The sequence below is a fragment of the Megachile rotundata genome, chromosome 3 (assembly GCF_050947335.1).
Source record: "Megachile rotundata isolate GNS110a chromosome 3, iyMegRotu1, whole genome shotgun sequence".
In the NCBI taxonomy this organism is placed as follows: domain Eukaryota; kingdom Metazoa; phylum Arthropoda; class Insecta; order Hymenoptera; family Megachilidae; genus Megachile; species Megachile rotundata.
Genome location: NC_134985.1, coordinates 14411234 through 14430760, shown reverse-complemented (window position 1 = coordinate 14430760; position 19527 = coordinate 14411234). Strand labels below are relative to the sequence as shown.

The 19527-nt window shown below is 34.4% G+C and overlaps 1 protein-coding gene and 1 long non-coding RNA gene across 4 annotated transcripts in view; one reads left to right on the top strand and one right to left on the bottom strand.

The window, feature by feature from the left end:
- The window catches only part of LOC100880932 (uncharacterized), a 50219-nt gene that overhangs the window by 29282 nt on the left and 1410 nt on the right, over positions 1–19527 (bottom strand). For 2 of the 3 annotated variants that reach the window (XM_003702151.3, XM_012282766.2), the window contains exon 2: positions 12001–12314. In XM_003702151.3, coding sequence (XP_003702199.2) covers positions 12001–12090 — 90 coding nt within the window. In that variant the 5' untranslated portion in view covers positions 12091–12314. Of the gene's footprint in view, positions 1–12000; positions 12315–18170; positions 18270–19527 lie in introns of all 3 variants that reach the window. The other variant, XM_012282765.2, reaches the window with a different exon arrangement.
- On the top strand, positions 1904–18215 carry LOC143264208 (uncharacterized). The gene is made up of 3 exons (XR_013037754.1): positions 1904–2052; positions 17305–17559; positions 17657–18215. It is a non-coding gene; the product is annotated as an uncharacterized LOC143264208 (long non-coding RNA).

Below are 19527 nucleotides of genomic sequence, written 5' to 3'. Positions count from 1 at the left end.
TTAGATTCATGTATCTGTCAGTTGTTTTAATTACATTTTTTTTGTAGAAAAAGTTAATTTACCGAGACAGAAAAATGTTAATCTACAGACGCAAAAAAGGTAATTCACAGACATAAATGCATGCCTGACATCTCATAATAATTAACAAAATCAAAAATACTTTTTTGTTATTACAACTTGTACCACAAACAGATAATTGATCAGATTTATCCGTCAGTTTTAGTTAAACATTACACAGCAAACTTAATTTAAAGAATAATACATAAATGAATTCCTACAAACGATTTTATTAATTGTTCATAAATCATCAAACATAAATAAATTCTTAAAAACGATTTTATTAATTGTTTGTACTCATTCATTTATGTTTTATAATTTATGAGTACTCTTAATAAAATCTTAACGAAATATTTTTCTTATTCTTCATTGCCCCGCAATTAATATTAATAAGTTAATTAAAAAGTTCGATTTATATAGCCATTAATTAAATTTCATGAACACCAAGCAGTTCATTTGAAGAACAATACGGTGATTAAGTTCCTTTGAAATACACATGAGCCGATCGTTTCGGGCTACGCCCGTTTCCGGTGTTCGTCTTATCGTTTCATAGATTCACACCTTAAGTGCATACAGGTGTGCGAGTGTTTAACAAAACTCGCACGCTTTGCACAACGCTGATTCACGCTCCTATCTCGCTCGAAACAGGCACATCTTTCAAAACTTATTGCGTTACCGATTACGGAAAACTTTCGATCGCGCATTTCTTCTGATGATTTTCGAACTTCTGAGAACTTTCTAACAAATTAAAAGTTCTATATTTAATTTTACTTTCCGGGAAATTTATCTTGAAGATTGGTACTTTGAGATGTTTTTTAAAGTGGGAGAGTTTTTTAGGTTAGGACAGTCAGGCAGAAAGAGGTTAGGTTAGAGAGCCAGCCAGAAAGAGGTTAGGTTAGGAAAGTCAGAAAGAGGTTAGGTTAGGAAGACAATTTTTTGTAAAATTATTAATTGCAACTGAAACTGTATATTTAAAAATAAGTTCTCAAGACTTTCAGAATAGAACTTGATTTTTAAGCTAAAAAATTAAAAATTGTATTCAAAATAAAATTGTTGTCTTATGAACATTTAATTTATATTAATCACAAAATCTGTCAATTTTTCTTAACCTTAAATTCTTCAAACATTCAATGAATTTTTAAACTCAACCTAATTTGACATTAAAGCCCAATCAATTTAATTTTTTTAAGTTATAAAATCAATCTCCCTGATGATCTATCAAAAATCCAAATAATCCCCAAACAATTTCCGTCAAAACAAAAAATCAAACGCACCCTAATTAAAGAAATTAAATAACGACAAATAAAAAATTTAACAGTAAAACTACCAAACCGGTCCATAAGTTTCTTATTACAAGATATATATTTTATTAAAGTACATTCCTTGAAATTAGCACTGATATTAATCAAGGTAAAGAATAAATGTGTGTACTAATTTATGTTTCGTCGTTTGTTTATTTATGTTTTAACATCATTTTTAATTTCAAATTGAGTACACATTATATGTCGGTAGATTTAGTGTTAAACTTGAAGACTTTGAATTTAGACTCTGATCATTTTAACTCTATGAAGTTGTACAAAAAGCTTGAACAAACAAACGAAGGAATCCTTGTTTAATCGAAGCAGCCCGATCCGATTAAAGAACCAAAGGAAAACATTAACGTTTCGCAGGGATGTGTCCCGCAATTAACCTTTAAAGCGGGCAGCACTTTTTCTCAGGGCAACATCTGCGAGCAACGTTAAGTGAGAATTATATAAGAATGACTAATGGCTGGCGCAAGCTGCAACGCTTTGCAGAGACACACCGACAGACACTAAAAATACACTCGTTTACAGAATCGATTTGTTGTTGAAACAACCATCGTGAGCTACCTCGCTTCATTCTATGCAAATGTATTCTTGTTCGAGAAAATCTTGAACGTTACACAGTTTGCGCGAAGGACGTTCTTAAGATTTTTACCACTCGCATATTTTGTATGATCGCGTCATTTTTGTGGTAAGCTTTTTATGTCACTTTTATTAACGTTGAAAATGCGATACGGGGATACGGAAGATCAGAAAGGGGGCAAGGTTGGGAGGCGGCGACGCGTGGAGGTTAGAACGGAGTTTGCCTCTTTGGGACTTTGGGACTTTGGAATTAAACGAGTGGAGATTTGGAGAGTGCTGTGGTGTTTGGGACTTTGGAAAATTGGGAGTTTTGGAATTTGGAAATTTGGGAATTTGGACGCGTGGGAATTCGGAAATTTGGAAATTCGGACGTGTGGGAATTCGGAAATTTGGAAATTTGGACGCGTGGGAATTCGGAAATTTGGAAATTTGGACGCGTGGGAATTTCGAAATTTGGAAATTTGGACGCGTGGGAATTCGGAAATTTGGAAATTTTGACACGTGGAAATTTGCACGCGTGGGAATTTAGAAATTTAGAAATGTGGACGCGTGGGAATTTGGAAATTTGGAAATGTGGACGCGTGGACATTTGGAAATCTGGAAATTTGAACGCGTTGGAATTTGGAAATTTGGGAATTTGGACGCGTTGGAATTCGGAAATTTGGAAATTCGGACGTATGGGAATTCGGAAATTTGGGAATTTGGACGCGTGGGAATTCGGAAATTTGGAAATTTGGACGCGTGGGAATTCGGAAATTTGGAAATTTGGAAATTTGCACGCGTGGGAATTTAGAAATGTAGAAATGTGGACGCGTGGGAATTTGGAAATTTGGAAATTTGGACGCGTGGGAATTTGGAAATTTGGAAATTTGGACGCGTGGGATTTCGGAAATTTGGAAATTTGCACGCGTGGGAATTTAGAAATGTAGAAATGTGGACGCGTGGGAATTTGGAAATTTGGAAATTTGGACGCGTGGGAATTCGGAAATTTGGAAATTTGGACGCGTGGGAATTCGGAAATCTGGAAATTTGAACGCGTTGGAATTTGGAAATTTGGAAATTTGGACGCGTGGGAATTCGGAAATTTGGAAATTTGGACGCGTGGGAATTTGGAAATTTGGGAATTCGGAAATTTGAAAATTTAAACAATTGAGAATTTGGGGAAATAACAGAAATAACTTTCTGTGACAAGCCTAACCTAACAAGCTTCTCCATGTAAAAAATATTTGCGTTAAACGAGGACAAAAGTGGAAAGAAGACAATGGTTATAGCAATGGGAACTTGTTTTCCAAGGGGGAAAATAATTACTAGATATCACGAGCAAGTAACTCTTACTGTACATTACGAGGACTTTAAACGATGAGATAACCTGCCTTTCGTGATTACAAGGTTCATTGTGTTCTCTGTTGTGTTTTATCGCAGCACCTTATTTGTTTGAACATTTTCATTTCAACGCTTCCTACCTTCGCTGAATAATCATTCCCACAAAATGTAGAACACTTTGAGCATCATTTAATAACGGTAGAACGATCAAAACCATCGAAATGACGGTTCTCAAATCTGTTATTTTAAATTACAAATGTTATTACGTTGCCTTTGTCGCGGTAAAGAAAGTAAATTATTGTGTACGTTTATTTCAGTCTTTTATTTCAATCTTTTTTAATCCACTTTCCAATCAACCGCTGAAGTATTGCGAGCTTTAAAATCAGTTTCAATTTAACGAAATATTTTACAAGTTTTTTCGATGCACAAATTTTCTCCGGGTTATTTTAGAATATTTATAATACGTGATCGTTTTCGATATTTATAAGCTGACGTTTTTAACGAATTAGTCAAAATAATTAATTTCGGGCTTTACGGTTTAAATTCGCTGATATATTGTTTTATTAAAATGAACAGTCGACTTTCGCCATTTTAATAAAACTGTGCGTTTATGTATTTTAATTAGTTACGTGGTCATGAAATTTTTATGGCAATTTTTATTGATATACTTATTCTATGATTATCACATATCATGTCACGTATGATAGCAGTAACATACATGGTCACATATGATTACAATAATGTAGATCATCACATGTGACTATCATAACATATAACATATGATATGACCACATGATTATCAATAAAAATTGATAGAATTATATATTATAAGAAATGCACATACGATAGCATCATATGTGACTATTATAACACATGCTGTCACTACATGATTATCAATAAAAATTGATATTCTTATATATTATAAGAAATGCACATATGATAGCATCATATGTGACTATCATAACACATGCTGTCACCACATGATTATCAATAAAAATTGATATTATTATATATTATATGAAATGCACATACGATAGCATCATATGTGACTATTATAACACATGCTGTCACTACATGATTATCAATAAAAATTGATATTATTATATATTATAAGAAATGCACATATGATAGCATCATATGTGACTATCATAACACATGCTGTCACCACATGATTACCAATAAAAATTGATATTATTATAAATTATAAGAAATGCACATACGATAGGATCATATGTGACCATCATAATATATGTGTCATCACGTAATGATCAATAAAATTGACAGAATTATATATTATAAGAAATGCACATACGATAGCATCATATGTGACTATCCTAACACATGCTGTCACCACATGATTATCAATAAAAATTGATATTATTATAAATTATAAGAAATGCACATATGATAGCATCATATGTGACTATCATAACACATGCTGTCACCACATGATTATCAATAAAAATTTATATTATTATATATTATAAGAAATGCACATACGATAGCATCATATGTGACTATCCTAACATATGCTGTCATCGCGTGATGATCAATAAAAATTGATAGAATTATATATTATAAGAAATCCACATACGATAGCATCATATGTGATTATCCTAACATATGCTGTCACCACATGATTATCACTAAAATTAACATCATTACATGTTGTAAGAAATGTACATACTAATTTACGTCTCATCCTCGATATACTTAACTTTCTACTTCCATTATCCACATATAATTGTCATCACGCATCATGTCAATTGATGAACATATGGCTGCCATAACAGCACCACACTCTCCAGCATCATATGTGACTCTCCCAACACACGATACCATCACATACAATTCCCAACAGATTTACTATAATTACATTGCAAACCAATTGATCTCTCATTCCCAATCTAATTTCCTAATTGATAATCAATACAAAACTAACAACCTAGTACTATTACCAGAGCTAACCAGAGTAAAATCCGTAGCAGTACGGAATAAAAACGCGGAGGAGCTGGTAAATCTAACGAGGTGACAGAGAACAGGTGGCGATCCATAGATCACGGATCGTTTTTAGAGGTGCGCAGGATTAATTAGACGCGGCGCGAACTTACGGCGACGCTAAATGAGAAAACGCGGCCCCGTCAAGGATTTACGATTGTGCAACAGCTCGACGACGAACGAGGAAAAATCGAGGCCGGTACATGTTTATTAGCCGTTTCGTTCTCTTTTCCCTGTGTGTCCGCCGCTACTCGAGGATAATTTTTCTTCTTTTCCTACGGTCTCGCACAAAAACCGACTTCTTTTCATCTTCCTAAAAGGTCAGGCTGCAATAACACCTGATTTAACAGCCAACTTACGATACAACCTCGTCAGCTACCTTCGAACCGAAGAAGTCTACTTCATTTATCTTTTATCTGGCAACCATTCATTTTCATGAAAGTAAAATCTGACGTGCAACTTTTATCTGGGGATGTCGGGGTTTTCAAGCTTAGAGATGCAGGAATATGGTGATACTGTGATATAGGGACATAGGGATTTAGGGAATTTTGGGATCTAGGGATTTAGGGGATATAAGGATTTTAGGGATGTAGGGATTCTTGGGATACAGGAATTTGGCGATTTAGGGATTTGGGGATTTGGGGATTTAGGAATTTGGAGATTTGGGGATTTGGGGATTTGGGGATTTGGGGATTTGGGGATTTGAGGATTTGGGAATTATGGGATTTGGAGATTTGGGAATTTGGGGATTTGGGGATTTTGGGGTTTGGGGATTTTGGGATTTTGGGATCTAGGGATTTGGGAATTTGGGAATTTGGGGATTTGGGGATTTGGGGATTTGAGGATTTGGAGATTTGGGGATTTGGGGATTTGGGGATTTGGGGATTTGGGGATTTGGGGATTTGGGGATTTGGGGATTTGGGGATTTGGGGATTTGGGGATTTGGGGATTTGGGGATTTGGGGATTTGGGGATTTGGGGATTTGGGGATTTGGGGATTTGGGGATTTGGGGATTTGGGGATTTGGGGATTTGGGGATTTGGGGATTTGGGGATTTGGGGATTTGGGAATTTGGGGATTTGGGGATTTGGGGATTTGGGGATTTGGGGATTGTGGGACTTGGGAATTTTGGGATTTAGGGATTCTTGGGATCTAGAAATTCTTGGGACCTAGGGATTCTTGGGATCTAGGGGTCTTGAGATCTAGGGATTTTTTGAATCTAGGGATTCTTGGGATCTAGGAATTCTTGAGATCTTGGGATTCTTGGGATCTAGGGATACTTGGGATCTAGGGATTCTTGGGATTTAGGAATTCTTGAGATCTAGGAATTTTTTGAATCTAGGGATTCTTGGGATCTAGGAATTCTTGAGATCTAGGGAGTCTTGAGATCTAGGGATTCTTGGGATTTAGGAATTCTTGGGATCTAGGGAGTCTTGAGATCTAGGGGTTCTTGGGATCTAGGAATTCTAGGGATCTATGGATTCGTTCGATCTAGGGATTCTTGATATCTAGAGAATATACAGTGTCACCTAGTATAAAAATTTAAGAACAGTGTCTACTGATATAACTCCCTATACAAGCTCCAAATAATTTCTAAATGCAGTAATTATTCGATACAAGCATATTTGTCCTCCACGATATAAGTAAAAGTCGACACCTGGATCGCATATATCGAATAATTACCATGTACTTGAAAATGGAAGTAGAAGAACAGTCTAGGGATTCGCAGAGAGTAAGTAATACTCGCACAGTTGGTAAAGGGTAAATCAATTGTTGCGGAGGAATGTAAACAACTAGTTGGGAGAGTAGTTATGTACGCATAGGTCGCGTGAAGTTATCGTCATGCATCAGCCACGAGTGCCACGCTAATTTGGAATCCGAGACACGCAGATACGCGTGTAATTGCTAATTAACCGAGTGACAGTCCCTCGTTGCACGATATACGCGAACACGTGACGAGACTGTTCGCGAAAACTAACTTCCGAGAACGAGCTTACCTCCGCGAAAATTCACTTTTACTTCGATAAGCAATTCTACTTCGCATAAACTTCGATTCGAGACCAACTTTCTACCCGTAATTGCTTCTTCGAGGTTTCTTTTTTCAATGCAACATCTAGATAATTACTTCTGTCACGATAATTGAACTCCCGTTGAAAAATATCGCGCTGAAATATTTTCTCTCTCGCGAAATATTTACGGATGTAAATATTCTCGCGAATATACGGAAATCTTTTGTCGCGAATATAAACGAATTTCTTTCCACGCAGCTATGAATATAGATATTCCGTGTGTTTATAAAACCGACGTTCTTGCTGGAAATTTTTGTTACCGAATCGAAGCGGTTGATTTTACCGAGTGTTGATAACGCACCGGTCGATATTTTTCATAACGAGAAATTTTCCGTGACAGTTAAATCGTCGGGTCGAAAAAAGGCTGGCCGCTGTAATTGGATCTCTTTTATTTTCTTTCGAACGGGACTTCTTCTCCTATTTTATTCTACCTCGATAAATGGATCTTCGATAACTTTGATAAACAGATCCTTTGAAGAGGCGCCGACATTTATGTTTTCTTTAAAAGGAAAATCCTACTTTGATAATTAAATTCTTAATCAGATGAAATTCTGCTTTGGAAATTGAACCTTTGATGTTTTTACTCTATTAGCTAATTAATTTTACTTCCATAACTCGTGCATCAATAATAACTGAATCCTTCGAGATTCTTTTGATTCATTAATTCGGTGTGTGGATTAAATCGGAAGAATTTTTGCGGAATGTTGAACGTATTCTTGGCGAATTTGGGTGAGTTGAGAGGGTCGAGGATTGGGGGGAGTTAAGGATTTGGGGAGTAGGGAATTTTGGGGTTGTGAAGATTTGGGGACGTGAGAATTAAGGGAGGAGAGAATTTGAGGAGATGAAAATTGGGGGAGGAGAGAATTGGAGAGAATTAGAGATTTGGGGAGTTGGGAATTTGGGTTGATGGAAATTTGGGAGAGTTGGGAATAGGGAGTGTAGAGAATTTGGGGAGGTGGAAATTTGGGAGAGTTGGGAATTTGGGGAGTTGGGATTTGAGAGAGTTGGGATTTGGGGAGTTAGAAATTTGGGAGAGTTGGGAATTTGAGGTGTTGGAATTTGGAAGAGTTGGGAATTTGGGAAGTTGGAAATTTGGGAGAGTTGGGAATTTGGGGAGGTGAAAATTTGGGAGAGTGGGAAATTTGGGGAGTTGGGATTTGGGAGAGTGGGAAATTTGGGGAGTTGGAAATTTGGGAGAGTTGGGAATTTGAGAAGTTGGAAATTTGGGAGAGTTCGGAATTTGAGGAGTTGGGATTTGGGAGAGTTGGGAATTTGGGAAGTTGGAAATTTGGGAGAGTTGGGAATTTGGGAAATTGGAAATTTGGGAGAGTTGGGAATTTGGGGAGTTGGGATTTGGGAGAGTTGGGAATTTGGGGAGTTGGAAATTTGGGAGAGTTTGGCATTTGGAAGAGTTGGGAATTTGGGGAGTTGGAAATTTGGGAGAATTGGGAATTTGAGGTGTTGGGATTTGGGAAGTTGGAATTTGGGAGAAGAGTTGGGAATTTGGGAAAATTAGGAATTCGAGAGAGTTGAGAATTTGGATACCTCAGTACTTCAGAATTCCAAAATGTCGAATTTACCTTAGAAATTCAAGCATCCCAAAATTAGAAGATTAATTCTAATAAATAAATATTAAAATAAATATTTTCTTAATTTAGAACTTCACTAACTACAACTTAAGTGAGTTACAAATGTCTGTCCCTGTATAAAGTCCGACTTCCCACCCATTGAACGTAACCTAACCTAACCTAACATTCTCCTAACCTAACATTCATCCTACAAGATTCTCCACGTGGAAACTAGGTATATTCTACCTAATTGTAAGACACAAAGTATATAGTTTCTAAGATGGTCGAGGTTTATCAAAAGCATTTAGTCGTTCCATGCGGTGATTTAATAACGATTAAATCTCTAATGCACGAGTAACGAGCACGTTAATGAACCGGTGCGTGCGACGATTCATCCTATTACATAAACGATCGCGATACAACGGGATAATGGCTCGCCTGCGAACGAAAAGTAATTAATTATCACGTGTGTCGCTTTGATTAGCGGCTTTGAGGGGGTTAGCCTCGATTTTATCCGAATGATGATACACTGTCAACGGTGCACGGATTGCTAACCTAATTACCTTCTTCTTATGCTGTCTCGTTAATTACTTGCGTGCTATATTTTCTCGTGCTAACATTATTTTTTGTATTCCTCATTTTTAGTCTTCTTCAATTTTATTGGGTAACAAAAATTATTTAGTGTATTCAGGAATTGTATTATTAAAATTATGCATTGTTTGAAAGCAATGTTTAAATGTTACATTGTACAAGTTATAATATCAAAGGCTACAATGGACAAATTGTAGTGCAAAAATAATATAGTATATTTTAAAAATGATGATAATAATTCAATTCAATAATTAAATTCGATAATTATATTTAATAATTCAATTCAATAATTCAATTTAATAATTCACTTCAATAGTTCAATTTAATAATTCAGCTTGATAACTCAATTCAATAATTAAATTCGATAATTCAATAGAATTATTCAATTTAATAATTCAATTTAATAATTCACTTCAATAGTTCAATTTAATAATTCAGCTTGATAATTCGATTCAATAATTAAATTCGATAATTCAATTTGACGATTCAATTTAATAATTCACTTCAATAGTTCAATTCAATAATTCAGCTTGATAATTCAATTCAATAATTAAATTCGGTAATTCAATTTGATAATTCAATACAATAATTCAATTTAATAATTCACTTCAATAGTTCAATTTAATAATTCAGCTTGATAATTCAATTCAATAATTAAATTCGGTAATTCAATTTGATAATTCAATACAATAATTCAATTTAATAATTCACTTTAGTAGTTCAATTTAATAATTCAGCTTGATAATTCAATTCAATAATTCAATTTAATAATTCAATTTAATAATTCACTTGAATAGTTCAATTTAATAATTCAGCTTGATTATTCAATTCAATAATCCAATTTGATAATCCAATTTAATAATTCAATTCAATAATTCAACTTAATAATTCAATTTAATAATTCACTTGAATAGTTCAATTTAATAACTCAGCTTAATAATTCAATTCAATTAATAATTCAATTCAATAATTCAATTTGATAATTCAATTTAATAATTCAATTCAATAATTCAACTTAATAATTCAATTTAATAATTCACTTGAATAGTTCAATTTAATAACTCAGCTTAATAATTCAATTCAATAATTCAATTTGATAACTCAATTCAATAATTCAATTCAATAGTTCAACTTAATAATTCAATTTAATAATTCACTTGAATAGTTCAATTTAATAACTCAGCTTACTAATTCAATTCGATAATTCAATTTGATAATTCAATTTAATAATTCAATTCCATAATTCAACTTAATAATTCAATTTAATAACTCAGCTTAATAATTCGATTCAATAATTCAATTTGATAATTCAACTTAATAATTCAATTCAATAATTTAACTTAATAATTCAATTCAGTGTCACAAAATACTGTAACAATTAAACCTAATATTGTCAGTTTAACCTAACACGCCAAAACAAATAAAAACCGATCGTAAAATTTTCATAGTCAAGCGTTGTTGATACAGCTACTTTCATTAGCGAAAATTCAATTATTCCGTGCTTCGATAGCGGCTATCAAAGAACATCGGAGTATATTTTTATGGGTGCTTCGATTCGATTAAATATTCACTTGCTGCCTCTTTAATGCTCCTCGAGTTCTGGTATATTTGGCAGGTAACCGAAACAAGGTTTGCTCGAAATGATTTAGTAAATACAGCTGATAGCTCCAGACTATTTTTAACATTATCGATGTAACATTCTTCGAGGTTTAAAGATTGCCAATGACGTCAGGAATGATTTTTATCTTTCGTTTGATTACTTGCCTCGTGAAGTACTTATAAAACGAATGATTTTTGTGGAGAAGTGATTAAATATTTGCTGACGAACAGTAGGTATAAATTGCATAGATTGTTCTGACAAATCAACCATTTTGTGTTAACATACTTTTGTAAGATACTTAACACACTTTCATATGTCTACACATGTTTCTACGTAGTCATTTTCTGCAAACTTGAAACTGTACATTGACGTACCACAAGCACCATCTTGTAATTCTCTTCTGGAATTTTTCCAGAATTTTGTCTGACTTTTAATGTTTTAAATTCGGTCAGTACTTAATATAATTGAGAGTCAGCCATTTTGTATTAAGGACACCAGTAAAGCACCTACATAGCAATTTTTATTACACTACAAGCTTTAAATTGGTACATTACATGCGCCATTTTGTGATACTTTTCTGTCATCAAATTCTGTCCAACCTCCAACCCTTCAACACCAATAATTATTTACTATAAACCATCGTAAATCATTTTATATCAAAAATATGACCAAAACGCGTACACAGTAATTTTCTTCAAGCTTTAACCTACAAACTGATGTACCATAAGTGATATTTCCATATACTTCTCTGTCATGAAATCCTCTTAAAAATTTCCTATTAACAATATGTCTCCATGCGCTCCACAATCTTCATACACAACAAATTTAATAAAACATATATAATTAAAATATTCAACCGCCAACAAAATAAAGAACGAAACCAAATATGATGCATCATATTAAACATACCCGATGAGCACATCGTACAAAGACCCGGTCCAAAGGGGACTTGGAGTCCTGAGCCTTCGAGGTTCTTTCCTTGCACCAAGCTTGTCCCATTTTTCTTCCTGTCCGGCTATTATCTCGACCGTTTCACCAGCCACGTGGTTTGTCCACCTCTCTGATTCGTCTTCTCTCGGCGACCACCGCTTCTCTCACCGATAACACCGGTTAATGTAGGCCATCTTAAGACTCGTTCCTCGTGACCTGCCACAACCGACGGCCGCGCCTCTCCTCGATCTTTGTGTCTCCTTTCTCGACGCTGATGCTTTTTTCACGGTCGCCTGCAAAAAGGAAATCATTAAATTCTTGCTTTCTATGTGGACTTTTTTGGGACGGTGTTGGGGACTTTGGAAGGCATTTTTGTGTTTGGGGAATTGGGAGTGGGGGAGGTGGAAATTTGAGGAGGTGGAAATGTGGGAAGATGGAAATGTGGGGAGTTGAGAATTTGGGGAAATAGGTATTTGAGGGGTTGGAGATTTGGGGAGTTGGGGATTTGGGAGAGTTGGGAATTTGGGGAATAGAGAATTTGGGCAGGTGGAAATTTTGGAGAATTAGTAATTCGGGGAAATAGGAATTTGGGGGGTTGGGAATTTGGGAAGTAGAGAGTTTGGGGAGTTGAGAATTTGGAAGCGTTGGGAATTAGGGAGAGTTGGGAATTTGGAAGCGTTGGGAATTAGGGAGAGTTGGGAATTTGGAAGCGTTGGGAATTAGGGAGAGTTGGGAATTTGGAAGCGTTGGGAATTAGGGAGAGTTGGGAATTTGGAAGCGTTGGGAATTCGGGGGGTTGAGAATTTGGAAGCGTTGGGAATTAGGGAGAGTTGGGAATTTGGAAGCGTTGGGAATTAGGGATAGTTGGGAATTTGGAAGAGTTGGGAATTCGGGGGGTTGAGAATTTGGAAGCGTTGGGAATTAGGGAGAGTTGGGAATTTGGAAGCGTTGGGAATTCGGGGGGTTGAGAATTTGGAAGCGTTGGGAATTTGGAAACGTTGGGAATTGGGGGGGTTGAGAATTTGGAAGCGTTGGGAATTAGGGAAATTGGGAATTTGGAAGAATTGAAAATTCGGGGGGTTGAGAATTTAGAAGCGTTGGGAATTCGGGGGGTTGAGAATTTGGAAGCGTTGGGAATTTGGAAACGTTGGGAATTGAGGAGGTTGAGAATTTGGAAGCGTTGGGAATTAGGGAAATTAGGAATTTGGAAGAATTGAGAATTCGGGGGGTTGAGAATTTGGAAGCGTTGGAATTCAGGGGGTAGAGAATTTGGAAGATTTGGTAATTAGGACGCGTTGGAAATTCGGAGAGTTGGAAATTTGGGGAATTGAAAATTTGGAAGAATTGGAAATTGGGGAAATTGAGAATTTAGAAGAGTTAGGAATTCGCTAGAGTTGGAAATTAGGAATTCGGTACTCTATCAATATCTAACATAATAATATCCGTTCCACATACTCATACTACCACTCCATTCCCCACCTCCTTACGCAACAGCTCCCAAAGCCATAATCACACAACCATATCATTACCTCACATTTATTATTAAAATATTTCAGTCAGCTACCCAAAATGTTAAAGTTCGTTAACGCATAAAATTTCATACAAATAATTCTGTTACAACTATGTACAATCAGTGTCGTATACAGCCAAGGTATTCTAGCAAGACGTTCATTAAATCTCTCCTGAACAGATGACCTTCTATCCAATAATCATCCAAAGAATGTTGGAACACACCCTTTAACGGTGCATTACGAAGTGCGTCGTCACCGATGCCTCGTATTATACATCGATCTTGTCTCAGGAATTAAAACCACTCAAATGGAACTAGACGTTATCGTAACTTGACATAATGAAATGTATACCATGCAGAACAGTATTCTACACTGATCAAAATTCCTTTCATATCGCCGCGGAGTTTTTATTTCACCTGATTAATGCTCCTTTCGGTTTTTCTACGTTATTTTGCGCTTCATGAATGCTAATTTCATTTACTGAATGTGTGGAAGTGATGAGAGTATTACTAATTGAAGGATGAAAATTATTTGGAGGATAAAAGAAATGAAGGATGGAACTTGTTGTTTTGTGAAGTATAAGTATGATGATTAATAGTATGATTTTTCTATTTTTGTAGGTTATGTAACAATTTAAAAATATCAATGTGGTTATTTGACGAAATTATTATGAATTGAAGGATGAAAATTGTTTAGAAAATAATAGAAATGACAGATGGAACTTGTTGTTGTGTATAGTATAAGTATAATGATCAACTGTATTGTCTTCCTATTTTTGTAGGTTATGTAACAATTTAAAAACATCAATGTAGTTACTTGACGAAATTATTATGAATTGGAAGATGAAAATTGTTTAGAGAATACTAGAAATGAATGATGGAACTTGTTGCTTTGTATAGTATAAGTATAATGATCAACTGTATGGTCTTCCTATTTTTGTAGGTTATGTAACAATTTAAAAACATCAATGTAGTTACTTGACGAAATTATTATGAATTGAAGGATGAAAATTATTTAGAGAATAACAGAAATGAAAGATGGAACTTGTTGTTGTGTATAGTATAAGTATAATGATCAACTGTATGGTCTTCCTATTTTTGTAGGTTATGCAACAATTTAAAAACATCAATGTAGTTACTTGACGAAATTATTACTAATTGAAGGATGAAAATTATTTAAACAATAATGCAAATGAAAAATTAATTTGTTGTTTTGTAAATAGCAGAAATTTCATGATTGTAATAAGTAGTAGTAAACGATAGTAAATTTATAGCGAAGATAATGTTGAAATAGCAAAATTGAATAATGAAGTCTATCATTTTTTATTAGTAATTTAAATAGTACAAATAGCACTAAAAAAATAATAAATTTATACTAGTAATACAAGTCATCTCACAGAATAACATCTAACCTTACCTAGTGCCTAACCTAACCTGTAGCATATTAAAAAAAAAATTGAGGTGAATTATAGAGATGGTATCAATGCCATTTTTCGACCGGAATAAAAAGCAGCAGGTAGAGATTCAAGTTGCCTTTGATTCCGTGCCACAACGTCCTCACCATGAATGGACAGGCAAGTGGGTCCGTGGTGTATTCGTAATGGGAACACACACGTGCGTGTAACAGCACCTACGACACCGTGTGCTCACGTCACCGCGTGTGTCGTGGCAATTGGCGAACACACGCGATCATGTGCGCATAATCATACTCTTCCCTCACTGTTCTTCTTTTTTTCCATCTGTTGCTTATCACATTTTCAGTTAACACGACTGATTTTGTTATTACTCTTTCAGCATAGTATTTGACAATTATCACTTGTTTTATTATGTTTGTTTTATGACTTTTTAATTTGCGACTTTTTAGTTTATGACTTTTTAGTTTAATCATATCGAGGTTTGTTATTCTTGTTTTATGAGACAATTTTGGAATTTTTAAATGGAATTTTTGTATTATTACTATTGCGGGGCACAATTTTATAATTGTCAAGTTAAACTTTGTTATTTCATGACAATTTTGCAATTGGTACATGAGATTTTTTTATTTCTTTTTCATGACTCAATTTTTCAATTGCTGCACAAGATTTTTTTATTCCTCTTTCATGACACAATTTTTCAATTGCTGCACAAGATTTTTTTATTCCTCTTTCATGACACAATTTTTCACTTGCTACACGAGATTTTTTATTTCTATTTCGTGTCACAATTTTTCAATTGCAGCATGAGATTTTTTTATTCCTCTTTTATGACACAATTTTTCAATTGATACATGAGATTTATTTATTCTTCCTTCATAATGTACATGTGGACGAAACAACACTGAACTGTAAACCATATAATAGGACCACTTAAAAAAGGGTGACCCACAAGAAAACAGTACAGTTGCTATTATAATTTATGAAACAGTTTTTGAATCTCTATATCCTCATTCATAATATGTATATGTATTAAGTGATGCTCATTAATGTCTACATTAATAAAATAATACAAGCTGATATTATTATTTGTGGTACAAGAATTAAAGTACCATTTGAGGTTTTGTTATTAGTATTTCATAATTTACGTGCAGATTAAGTGATACTCAAATATGATCCACATAATAGGACCACTTTAAAAAGATGCAACACAAGAGAACAATATAATTGTTATTATATGTGGTGCAATTTTTGAAACACCACTTAAGATTTTACTATTAGCATTTCATAATTTACATGTAGATTAAGTGATACTCAAATATGATCCACATAATAGGACCACTTCAAAAAGATGCAACACAAGAGAACAATATAATTGTTATTATGTGTGGTGCAATTTTTGAAACACCACTTAAGATTTCACTATTAGCATTTCATAATTTATATGTAGATTAAGTGATACTCAAATATGATCCACATAATAGAACCACTTCAAAAAGAAGCAATACAAGAAAACAGTATAATTATTACCATAAATAAATGCAATTTTTGAATCTTATTAAGTGAAACCACTTAAGATTTCACTATTAGAATTTGTTCAAGTTGTACTCCAAGTGATACTCAACCACAACTACAATTTACTTAGTTATTACAATATGTAACATAAGTGATAGGTCAAAAAGATGCAACACAAAAGAACAGTATAATTGTTACCATAAATGAATGCAATTTTTGAATCTTATTAAGTGAAACCACTTAAGATTTCACTATTAGAATTTGTCCAAGTTGTACTCCAAGTGATACTCAACCACAACTACAATTTAATTAGTTATCATAATATGTAACATAAGTGATAGGTCAAAAATATGCATCACAAAAGAACAGTATAATTGTTACCATAAATGAATGCAATTTTTGAATCTTATTAAGTAAAACCACTTAAGATTTTCCTATTAGAATTTGTCCAAGTTGTACTCCAAGTGATACTCAACCACAACTACAATTTAATTAGTTATTATAACATGTAACATAAGTGATAGGTCAAAAAGATGCAACACAAGGAACAGTATAATTGTTACCATAAATGAATGCAATTTTTGAATCTTATTAAGTGAAGCCACTTAAGATTTTCCTATTAGAATTTGTCCAAGTTGTACTCCAAGTGATACTCAACCACAACTACAATTTAATTAGTTATTACAATATGTAACACAAGTGCTAGGTCGCGACAGATGAACGTCTACCTATGACGAATCTAAGAGTACTACACAGCCCAACTGAATCATTCGTTTCTATCAAACGATGACAGCACGAACTCGTTTTGCCCAGTGTTTACGTATTGCGTAACTTTCCTTGTTCCAGTTTTTCCAAGTCTGGTTGATTGTCGGACCACGTGAAGCAACGTTCTAGACAGCGAGCAGAGAGCCCGCGGTTGCGCAACCACACTGTTGGTTTTAGCGAAGCTTACGAAAAGCGATGCAAATCGTTCGGAACTATCTTATCTGCATCTGTTCCCTGTCGTTTTCCTGTCATCCTCTTTAAACTACGGAATTTTAACACCTTGCTACGCTGCTACTTTCGCGGAAACCACTCCAACTGCTGGAAGCTGCTTGAAAGGTTTGAAAGTTTCGAAAACTGTGTTCTGAAACTGAACGACACTGTTCTAGCAAATATTTTCAAACTATCGTTCAAAATATTATATTCTCGTTTATAGTGTAGCTTGAAGAAATTACTAATTGCGTTACTGTGTACTGTTTGTTGGGATTTTGAATTTTTTGAAGATGGAGGTTTCAGTTTCGTGTGATTTGAAAATTTGGAGATTTGAAATGTTATTTAGGGAATCAAGGAATTTAGAAATGACGGTATGGAACTTTTAAGACAGAGAAATTATAGACATTTGGGAAGAGATTTAAGGAATATATGTAGAAACTTAGGATACGGAAATTTGAGGATGTAGAATATGAGGCATATGTGGATTTAGGAATACAAGAATTACAAGCTATAAAAACTTGAAAATAATTTTGGATAATTTACAAGTAACAAGCACAGAATTTTGAAGGCACAGATATTTTAAAATATGGATACCTTGAATATACAAATTAAAAAATATAGAAATCTGCACCCACAGCCATTGAAAGACACTGAAGTTGCAAAAATCCACAAACACTCTACATACACAAAATCTAAAACTAACCATCTAAGTATAAAATATCTACAAATGATCATACTTTCCAACGAACTCCTTCTTGCGTGAAATATATCCAAAGCCGTGTACATCCGATTCGAAGAAGTCGAAGATTGCAAGGAATAATTCCGCAATTTAGAACCTAGTAGAAAGGAATGCGTCGTTATCCGCCTGCGATCTTAAAATATCTGGCACTTTTCGATCGCTATCAATTTTTCCCGGAAACGAGGAGACACGAAAGGAACGCGAATTAGTAACACGCGAGATTTCAGTGTTTCTCCACGCGTGGGCGAGCACAGAATCGCACGCGAATAATAGAAAGGGAGAAAGAAACCGTCGCACTTTCTAACTCTTCTAAATCGTGCAACGAAAGTTGCACCTGCGAAAACTATAGATTTTTGACAATCGAAGTTACGTAACGCGATGAGCCGTGATCTCATCGGCTGAGAGGACGTTTCACAATGGCGGCTCGAAATTCGATGGTCAAGAGAAGTTCGAATATAAACGTCATCGATTTTATGCTTCGGAGACTGTGAGTTCATGGAAAAATTTATTGCTTGAAGTCCGAGATCTGAGGTGAGTTGGTGTAACTTTTTTAGATGTTTAGGGTGGGAAACTGACTCTGCTGGCTCTAATACGATTTGTAGCAACTGAAAATTCTGATGTTAGATGTTGTTCACGAACTTCTTCAAACTTCTGTCTTGACATAATTTAACTTCTGATGGATGTAATGTCAATCATTATGTCTTAATGTTTTTTGAGAGCTTTTCAATAAATTGGTTTTTTTAATATGAAAAGGAGTATAAAACATTTTAGAACAAATTAAGTAGGTTGAAGTTATGTTTTATATTGAGTCAAACGATGTCAAACCACTTCAAACCTGTTCTGACAGTCATTGTATTTGGAAATTGTCTAAAATCTCCCAATATATTAAATCTATACAAATCAGATGTTTGAAATAATATTTCCTATTGCAAACAATGTTAAACTTCTTCAAACTTGATGCTCTGACAGTCATTGTATCTCAAAATTGACTAAAACCCTTCATCATATTAAATCTATATAAATCAGACATTTAAAATAATATTTCCTATTGCAAACAATGTTAAACTTCTTCAAACTTGATGCTCTGACAGTCATTGTATCTCAAAATTGACTAACACCCTTCATCATATTAAATCTATACAAATCAGACATTTAAAATAATATTTCCTATTGCAAACAATGTTAAACTTCTTCAAACTTGATGCTCTGACAGTCATTGTATCTCAAAATTGACTAACACCCTTCATCATATTAAATCTATACAAATCTGATGTTTGAAATAATATTTCCTGTTGCAAACAATGTCAAACCACTTCAAACTTGATGCTCTGACAGTCATCATATTTGTAAATTAT